Source organism: Lactuca virosa, chromosome 1, assembly GCF_052849685.1.
Source record: "Lactuca virosa cultivar CGN04683 chromosome 1, Lactuca_virosa_CGN04683_v6, whole genome shotgun sequence".
NCBI lineage: Eukaryota > Viridiplantae > Streptophyta > Magnoliopsida > Asterales > Asteraceae > Lactuca > Lactuca virosa.
In genome coordinates this window covers 328,522,669-328,532,936 of record NC_136426.1, presented here as the reverse complement: position 1 = coordinate 328,532,936, position 10,268 = coordinate 328,522,669, and the positions used below count along the sequence as shown (strand labels likewise).

The window sequence follows — 10,268 nt, the reverse complement described above, 5'->3', positions numbered from 1 at the left end:
TAAGCTTTCCCAACCCATGGCATTCACTACCGGCAGGGTTAGGGATTTGACTCGACCATTCCACCAGGTCAGTGCTCTGTCGGTGAAGGTGCAGGCGGCGAACTTCACTTTGTTTGTCTCGGAACAAGCGCAAATCTCGAAGATGGATTCGATCTTCTCGAACCATCGGGTTAAGGCAATGACTCCTCCATTGTCTTCGAAGGATTTGGGTTTCGCATTCATGAAATCCTTATAGGAACACTCCTTTTGATGTCCCTGATCGCCGAGATTCTTGGGATGAGTACCACTTCTGGATCCGCTAGCCCCACCAGGGTTTATTTGCGCCATTGCTGCAGTCACAACGGCTGTAACTGCCGCCTGGAACATGGCAGGATCGAACTGAGGAGGTGGTGGCGGCGTAGGGTCGTTGTTCTTCCTGCTGGGTCTCTTTCTGGGAGGCATCTTTTTCTAAAAATAATCAGGAAGAAGAGGATGGTAAGTCCCCTAGATCTTTTAAATCAAGAGATATGAAACAAGATATATCTCAGCCTGATAGATAAAGTGTTCTACTAAGCGATAAACAGAGAATGGTTACCAATGCAAGTAAACTATCGCTAGGAAGAAATAAGTAGCAACACTTGGAATGAATCTCTACACTCTATTCGTCTCTAGCTAAAATACTCCTATAGTATTTTAAGTTGTATGTTCTGTTCTATCGATATCTTGATGTATATAGCTTGGTAAGTTTTAGGCTTGTTGCAACACCATGATCACTCCCAGACACATGTTGGTCATGTCTCGAATAAATATAGTTGATCAGGCTATATTGATCCCAGACATGATTACATAACTATACAGGTTTAACCGCAATGTCCAACATCCAAATACTTTTGTTTTGTTCTACTTATGATATTGTTTCTGGTACTTATGTACACTTGTATACTTCTTATAAAATACTTATATTTTAAAAGTATACTTTTAGTTCAGAGCACTTCGGCCCCATAGTGTTTATAGTTGTATACCATGTAAGGTTCGGTATACTTAGTTCACTATAAACAAGAGCTCTGATACCAATCTGTCACACCCCCAAACCGGAACGGCGGAAACGTTCGGGGGTGGATGACGTCATATGTAGTATCATAACAATTGCATCATAGTAATCATAGTAAACACAACCATTACATTGAATACATATATGAAAAAGGTATTTACATCTGTTTGATTCTTGTTTTTATACATCAAAAGTATAATCAAAAGAAAAAGACGTGACTCTATACGCTCCATCTTCTCAAAACTCCAGGAGGTACCTGTCTACTGATTTCCTGAGAATACAAGCAGTTTTGAAAGAGTATCAGCATAAAGCTGGTGAGTTCATAAGCGATGTTTTTGTAATGAAAACCTGTTGATGACTCTGTAAAAATGTTCGATTAATTCCAAGAAAATCCAATATTTTCTTTAGTAAAAGTGTGATAATATCAGTTCCATCTATGACCATTTAGTTCATTCTAGCCATGTATAAACCGATATCGAACAGACAGTTGATTATGTGGATCTGCCCTAAGCCCACAACCAAACAAGGAACAGGAAATGAGGCGGAAACCACACATTCCACAGTCTATCGAGTATTCTCCATATGTAGCCCTGATGCTTAAACTAAGGAATTATAGATTTAACTATGAGTGTTTGATACTGTATCCTGTTGTAGTATAGGAAAACATTAGTTTGTATGTCTGGTTACTATCAATCGTAGTATGCGTGTATTCTTGTACAAAAACCTTTGTATAGTATGTTCTGTTTGAAAACCCTGGCTACCACCAATATGTATAGTATGTTCTGTATGAAAACCCTGGCTACCACCAGTATGTATAGTAGTTTCATTACTTAAAATAAAACTAATGAAGAATGAAATCCCATAAACAAATGGTTAGTTTATACTATTGTGAGTCGTATAACCATGCTTGATATGACCTATTGACCTTTACGACGTTCTTCAAGTGTCGGTTAAATGACATTTGTCACCCCACGCATGCCTGCCTAACTGTAGCTAGCAGTTCAAGTGTGGGATTGTCAGTCCCGAATAGATCTATTCACAAATCTCACGCTCTCCCTCCAGGAGACTCTGGTTATACTATGATAGGATTTAACATGTACCCTGAAGGGTACAATCGAAGTGTTGTCTCACAATCCTGTATTAACTTTTTTACGTGTGGTTTTGTATTGTTCTCTTGTATTTGAATCCGTTGTATACTGTATAAGGTAATAATTATACTTAAATAATTATTAAATATTGTACTCTTGTAGTAATGTATATCATAAACTAAATTTGTCATAGTTTATATGTTTACCCATGTATGTAATCTGAATCGGTAAAAGCTGTGTATTGAATTCCCCAAACTATACCCATTATAGTTTGCTTGAAATGTTATGTACTTGGTTTGTAAATTGTTCTGAAAATTATGCAATTAGGTTTCCAAGATAAAAGTGTCCCTTATGCTCAACATAGTACAAAAGGGATAAAATATCTAAATATTTTATAAAACGTGGGAATCGTTTGTCTGTATCAATTGCATAAGTTTTAAACTTGTTAAAATCATTTGTGTTTGGCTTATATTCCCCCCCCCCCCCCTGAAAACATTAAAAATCATAAAAGCGTAGGGGTATGAACTCATTGTTAGTTGTGTACAAGCGTCGAATCTACGGACTGAAATGATGACCCTCGAGTTGTAGTGTGTGGCACTTAACGGAATCATAATAACAATTAAATACATATATGGGGTTTTCAGTCTAATGCACCACTTAGGAAGTGTTGACGGCCGTGAATGGGGTTTACGGCCGTGAAGGGAGTTTACGGCCGTGAACTATTTACGGCCGTGAACTGTTTACGGCCGCGAACTGCCTCTCAAAGGGTTTACGGCCTTTGAAGGTTTGAAGTGTGTACGGTTGTGAACTAGTTTACGGTCAATGAAGATTTGCAGACTTGAAGAGTGTACGGCAGTACACTCAAGAACAAGGATGCTGGATTCGATGAAAAATGTGTTCTAGATGCTCCAAATTAACTCCCAATGACGATTCTCGATGATTTTTGGAAGGATAAGGGTGTTTTTTGGGGTGTACGGTCAAGAGTTTAGAGAGAGAAGGAGAGAGTTTTCGGCCGAAAAAGTGTAAATGAGGGGTAGGGTCTCGTATTTATAGGGGATTTCATGGTCGGTGGTGGGGTCCACCCGACGTTGGCCGTAAACGAGTGTACGGCCGTACACGGGTTTACGGCCGTAAACTCACTTAGGCCGAAAACCGATGTTTTGATCAAAGGATAACTCGAAATTTCGTGAAGTTTTGGTCCCGACTCATGTAAAAATTTAATTATATATAAAACTAGATGATTTTCTAAACCAAGAAGTTTGATGGGAACTAAATAAAATTCAAATTTTATTAACGGAAATCGGTTAATGAAAACGGAAAAAGGTTCGGGGTGTCACAGGTAATATTGTGTGACCGAAGGGTCTTATTTGAGTTATCGACCGGAGGGTCCTATGTGCTTATATTGAGTTATGTGATATTATGCATTTTCTCTGTGATATATGCTATATTAATCTGTGCCTTACTGAGTTAGGACTGGAGGGTCCATCCGAGTTGTGAGACCGGAGGGTCTTCGCTGAGATACAGGACTGGAGGGTCCACACCGAGTTGTGAGACCGGAGGGTCTTCACTGAGATACAGGACCGGAGGGTCCAACCCGAGCTGTGAGACTGGAGGGTCTTCACTGAGACACATGACCGAAGGGTCCACACTGAGCCGTGAGACCGAAGGGTCCTCACCGAGACGCATGACCGGAGGGTCCATGCCGAGCTATAGCCATGGGAGACATATTATTTGTGTATGTGGTACTTTAGGGAACTCACTAACCTTCGTGCTTACCGTGTTGTGTGGTATCTGTTTCAGGTACTTCTCAGGATCGCGGGAAGGCGCCGGCATGATTGTACACACCAGCTTGAGATTATGTTTTGAGGATCCTAGGATATTATCAAACATTTTGTTGTCTTGTGTTTTAAACAACTTACACATTTGTGATTTGAGAAATGTGAGTAAAAATAGAAAATTAGTTTGAAAATTTAGAGCGTTACAAGTTGGTATCAGAGCCTTGGTTTGAGGGATTCAGATGTACTCTCGGGTATGTCTGGACTCAAACTGAGGATTTGAGAAATTTTTTCTAAAAAAAAGAAATGATTTTCTAAAACGAGTAAGAGCTTTTAAGAGAAAACGAGATGGAGCGGTGTGTATAATCAACCAGAGCCCGAATGGTGATTTCCCAAAATACCATTACTTGTTTACCTTATGAGATACTTATGAGATATTAGAGCTGCATGCTAGAGGATAGGCTAGGTATTTCAGGAATTTAGAACTAGAGTTGCCTGATTCATGATGCCTTAGCCAAGGGGATGCTATTGATTGATATTATCTGCTATTTGCTCTATATATGTTCTGAGTAGGAGTACCTAGCAGGAATCTTTAGAGAGAGCTTTGAATAGAGCAGTAATCTAGGAGAGATACCTAGATGTGCATTTGAGTAATCTACTGAGAGAGTAGTTAGATACCCACGAGAGGTGCGATTGCCTGAGTTCGGTGATTCCTTTTGAGTTGTGGATAGAGCAAGTGGAGTTGCATGTTAGAGTGGTTTTATGTGCTGATGGAGGTTATTCGATGCCCGAATGCTGCTGGCTTTGTGCTTTGTGGAACTCTTGAATGATGGGAGTCAGCTACTAAGTGAATATGACGATATTCAGGAGGTATATGGCTTGCATCATGAGGAGTTCTTCAGCAGCTGATGGCAGAGAAGTGTGAGAACCTAGGAGAACCTAGGGAGTAATTTTAGCCGATGAGTGCGTTGTTTAGAAGTGAGCATTCGATGGGGAGCGAGCATCTGTAATGGGATTGGTTGATCGAGAAGGTTGATCAACTACTTAGGAGATCTGGGACGATCCGTGTGGAAAGTATGGGTAGATGTGGAAGGTAGTATGGGCCTGTACTACTGAAAGCAGAGGACCCATACTCGAAATAGGGAGAATTCGAGAGGTTCTAAGTAGCAGATTGAGGGGAGATAACATGGTTCGGGTACCATGATTCGTAGCAATGTGTGCTTCCGTCTTTACCAGTTATCCCGTTGTGGTTGTTCAGAATGAGAGTGGATATGGTAGATTGTGGGGCCAGAGGGCCATGTCGGTCGAGCTTCAATGGAGTGTACCTTGCAAGGAAAATTAAGTTTAGATCCCGATGGATTTGACTGGTGAGGCGCCAGTTGGAGTCGCAGGGCTCAAGGACAGTGGAGATGATGTTTTGTGGAGGATTGCAGTCTGGATTGAGTGATCGGCCAATGGTTGAGATGTCACATTCTGTGACGAGAATTACAATATTTCCGCTTCCCGTTTGGAGCAAAAGAGGTAACAAGCTTCCGGTTTCAGAGTTTGGAGGTAGACCCCATGGGGTAGCATATAGTTGCGATATTTTCACCAGAGTATTTTGTAGTATGCCTGCTACGAGGTATTTATTATACCATAAGAGAGTCATCAGTGGGGACTGAGATGAATGAGGACAAATATATGCCTTAGTTGAGTATAGTAAGGCATACTTTAGCAGCAGTTCCAAGTAATCAAGAGGAGTATATCGGGGCGGCGGCCCTCGTTGTTTATGTTGTATATCGACTGTGAGAGTGAGGTCTCCTGCTTCTATGATAATTCATACGATGGAATGTTGGCTAAGGAATCGGATATGAGGTGTGTATGATAGCTCATTATTTTTAGGTTGAGAGTCGTAACTATTTCGGGACAGTCGAGATGTCTGGTCGTGTGTCGGTATGAGATTTTGGGTGACTAAGAGGCAGTCACATTTGGGAAGATTCCGAGGTTTTCATCTGAGATACGGGATACCTGGAGTTATTTGGTCATTATCTGGAAGGTCATCGAGTGTTACGTGTACGTTCCATGAGTCGGGAATGATACATCTGGTGAGCCAGTCTGTGGTGTGGTCTGTTGGTATGTCAATGGACGATGGTTAGAACCCTAAGTGGGGGAGGACTGGGTATTCTGTAGGGAGGATCCTCAGTCTGACGTGGTACAGAAGTTTGGGTTATGGGGATCTGCGGTCCGAAAATATATGAGGTTGGGGTCATGTGGTAGTCGAGACAACGTACATCGCGAGATGATGCATGTCCCATATGCTCAGAAGAAAATGAGTCTCTTCACAGCAGGTCGCCGTTAGACAGGAATCTGATTATGGTCTGTGCTTCTTCGGGTGTGCCAACGTTTGAGTTTCGAGACGTTTGGGTTGCCAAGGTCAAGATTCGATTTCGGAGAGATTGATAGTTCGGCGTATGGATTGTTATTTGTACTCCAGGTGGGGCAGCAGTTTATTTGTGAATCAACTTTAGAGTCGATAGGAGTAGCGTATGGATTGTTATTTATTCTCTTTTCTTTGGATGGTCGTCAATGTTCTCAGTCGTGACGATTCCTCCATGCTTCTAATTGTGAGTTGGAATACTTCCATGTTCGAGTTGTGTGAATGGAAGATCAGTAGTCGTGGCAAGACATAGTGAGATTCCGTAATGGTGTATCGAGGTACCCGACTATGATGCCCTAGGTTGTTGGATTATTACGAGACTTGGGTTTGTCAGACGGCAAGTGGAACATCAAGTGACTATATTTCCAGGTGTGAGACCATCAGCTAATTGTCGCCAGACAAGAATTGTCCAAGGGTGTGACTGTACTGAGGAAAGTGCCTTGTTTACGAGAACTTTCGTCAAGGGTAGTGATGCATAATCTGGGTAGGTGTGTGCACCTAACTATGTTGGACTGCGGAGCATGAGATAGTGAACTCAGTGTGGTGACGACTTGATGATGAGATTGTAGGGTGATAAGAGAGTGAGCGGATCCGGGTGGGAGTAATCACTTAGGACTGTTAGGAAAAACCGTGGGGTGAGCCCATGGCGAGCGAGAGAATATTATCACTGTCTATTGCGTCTTTCCATTTGGCCGCCTCAGGGCCTGCCATTGCTTCTTTGTACTTAGCAAGTTCATTTGAAATTACCAGTGTACTATCACTGATAGACGTATCACCATCTATAGTAATATGTAAACTGTAGAACTCAGCTATGAAGAGGTAATGAATTGTTAACTAGTTCAACTAGAATATCTTCCTCTGATTGAACCCTAACGTCTTTAGAGGTTCCTTCATCGTTTGACTCTTGAATCTCTTCAAGGTCAATGGTGCTCCCACTATCCTCTTTGCATAGGTGCTCTCTCTCGCGAAAGAATCTTCTTCGTGCTACAAAGACCACGTTCTCACTAGGTCTGTAGAACAAATATCCAAAGGACTTTTGTGGGTAGTTAATGAAAATACGTCTCTCACTTCGAGCTTGTTGTGTGTCTCTCGTCTAACGCATATTTCAAAACCCCAAACCTTGATATGTGCTAACGAGGGAACTTTCCCTGTTCAAATCTCGTGAGGTGTTTTGCCAACCTTCGTAGTTGCGACAAGATTAAGAATAAGGGCTGCAGTCTCTAAGGAATACCCCCAGAATGAAATTAGAAGAGAAGGTCGACTCATCACAGAATTAACCATGTCCAACAAAGTTCGATTGCGCCTCTCAGCCACACCATTAAGTTGTGGTGTCCTATTAGGGGTCAATTATGAAACTATTCCACATTCCTTGAGGTAGTCGTGGAACTCAATACTAAGATACTCTTCGCCTCTATCTGATCGGAGCATCTTTATCTTCTTGCCCAATTGATTCTTGACTTCATGTTTAAACTCTTTGAACTTTTCAAAGGTTTCCAATTTATGTTTGATTAAGTAAATATAACCATATCTATTACAATCATTTGTAAATGTCACATAAAATCGATTTGCATCCTTTGTGGTGGATCTGAAGGGCCCACACACATCTATGTGTATGAGGTGCAACAAACCTACACCTCTTTCAAAAGATCCAGTGAAAGGTAAGTTTTTCATCTTACCCAAAAGACGAGATTTGCATTCCTCATCCGACCTTAGGTCAAATGATTACAACACTCCATCCTTTTGGATTTGGGTGATGCGTTTCTTGTTAATGTGACCAAGACGACAATGAAATAATTATGCTTTGTCTATACCATTAGACGAATCAATTTGAAATACACTATTGCCTAAATTGTCTACACACCTCACAGTTTTATACACACCATCACAAGGTAAAGATTCAAAATAAAAAACACCATTTTTATAAGTAGAAATAGAACAATTCAAATCATTAAATAAATATCTAAACCATTGTCTGAACAATGCATGAAAAGAAATAACGTTTCGTGTCATTTCTAACGAGTAGCAACAATTTATTAAATCTAAACAAACACCACTACTAAGCACTAGACTATAAACTCCAATCTTCATGAGAAGTGAAGATCGCCTATTTTCCATGATCAGGTTCATTCTATCGTGCTCCACCTCCTCACTTCTTCTTAGACCTTGCAAATCAGGACATATGTGAAATCCACATCCTGTATCAAGGACCCAAGAACGAGAAGATGATGAGTTACTAGATGACATAGTGTATATACCTGCATAAGTTGGATTCACCTTTCTATCTTTGATATCTTGCAGATACTTTGGGCAGCTTCGTTTCCAATGCCCCTTGTCGTTGCAATAACATAGATAGCCTCTTTGGGATCAGAAGAGGATGGGTGATCAGAACTGGAATTTCCTTTGGCGCCACTACTGGATGACCCTGCATGATACTTTCCTTTCTAGTTTTATTTGGTAGGACCTTTCCTCTTTTTTTTACCCTATCCTCGAGCAATTTCTAGGAAGGGAGCACTAGCAGGAGTGGAAGCAATACCTTTTCCCTTCATTCTTGTTTCAACTGTCTGCAGGAGATTGTGCAATTGAGTCAGGGTGGTCTCACTATTGTTCAGAATGAACTGATCATAACAACTAGGTAAGGAGTTTAGGACTATTTCAATAGCCAACTCCTCATCAAAATGCACATTTATCCTAACAAGACGATCCATGTAAGGAGTTTAGGACTATTTCAAGTTTGTGAAATCTTTGATGTATGAGGTGTGGATTTTATGGGACCATTTCCTTCCTCCAAGGGTAACAAATACATACTAGTGGTGGCGGATTATGTGTCAAAGTGGGCGTAAGCGCAAGCATTACCCACCAATGATGCAAGGGTTGTGGTAAAATTCTTGTAAAAATTATTTTCTAGATTTGGAGTGCCAAAGGCGTTAATAAGTGATAGGGGTACCCATTTTGCTAATGATCAACTAGCAAAAGTGTTGCAAAAATATGGGGTATACCAAAGATTTTCAACACCTTACCGTCCACAAACAAATGGGCAAACCGAAATTACAAATAGGGCACTAAAAAGGATATTGGAGAAATCGGTGGGAAATAATAGAAAAGATTGGGCGGATAAATTGGATGATGCACTTTGGGCATTTAGGACCACATTCAAGACACCCATTGGAACCACAGCCTATGCTAGTGCATGGTAAAAATTGTCATTTACCCGTGGAGCTTGAACACAAAGCCTATTGGGCTTTGAAAACATGCAATTTCGAGCCAAATGAGTTGCGTGCAAATCGACTCTTGCCATTGAATGCTTTGGAAGAGTTGAGAATTGAGTCTTACACTAACTCATTGATTTATAAAGACAAGACCAAGAGATGGCATGATGAATTGTTGAAGGGTAATAAAGAGTTTGAGGAAGGACAAAAAGTTCTCTTGTACAATTCAAGGTTAAAGCTCTTTCCGGGAAAATTACGCACTCGTTGGACCGACCCTTTCACAATAAAGCACGTCTTTCCATATAGGGTGATTGAGCTATGGAGTAAAGATGGGTCAAGCTTCAAAGTCAATGGCATCGGGTTAAGAGATATGAAGAAGGAATGCCAAAGGATGAAGTACTTGAAGAAGGGTTAGATTTGGAGGAAGCCTCTGAAATGTAGAGCGGGTAGGAGTCCAGCTAAAGACTCCTAAAAAAAGAAGCGCTTACGGGAGGCAACCCGATACTAGAGTTTGCTTTCTTTTTACCTTTCTTTTTCTTTTTATTTTTCGTCTTTTATTGGTTTTCTTTGGATGTGTCTATCTACATCTTCTTATTTGTCTAAAATGATTACTTGAGGGCAAGCAAAGCTTAAGTGTGGGGTATGGTGGCATAAATTTAAGAAACATAAAATCTTTTCAAACAGATTCAAAAACTCGACGAGTCGGTACACCTACTCGGCGAGTCCAATTGAGAATTCACGACATTTTTGAGA

At 40.9% G+C, this 10,268-nt stretch overlaps 1 protein-coding gene across 1 annotated transcript; it reads left to right on the top strand.

Moving 5' to 3' along the window:
- Positions 1–9,432: 9,432 nt before the first annotated feature.
- LOC145131346 (uncharacterized) lies at positions 9,433–9,930 on the top strand. The gene has a single exon (XM_079066048.1). It carries the CDS (start codon positions 9,433–9,435, stop codon positions 9,928–9,930), a length of 498 nt encoding a protein of 165 aa, XP_078922174.1.
- Positions 9,931–10,268: the final 338 nt, after the last annotated feature.

What these genes read in the sequence shown, in the direction of transcription:
- LOC145131346 (XM_079066048.1), top strand. Translation starts at nt 9,433, where the DNA reads ATGCACTTTGGGCATTTAGGACCACATTCAAGACACCCATTGGAACCA.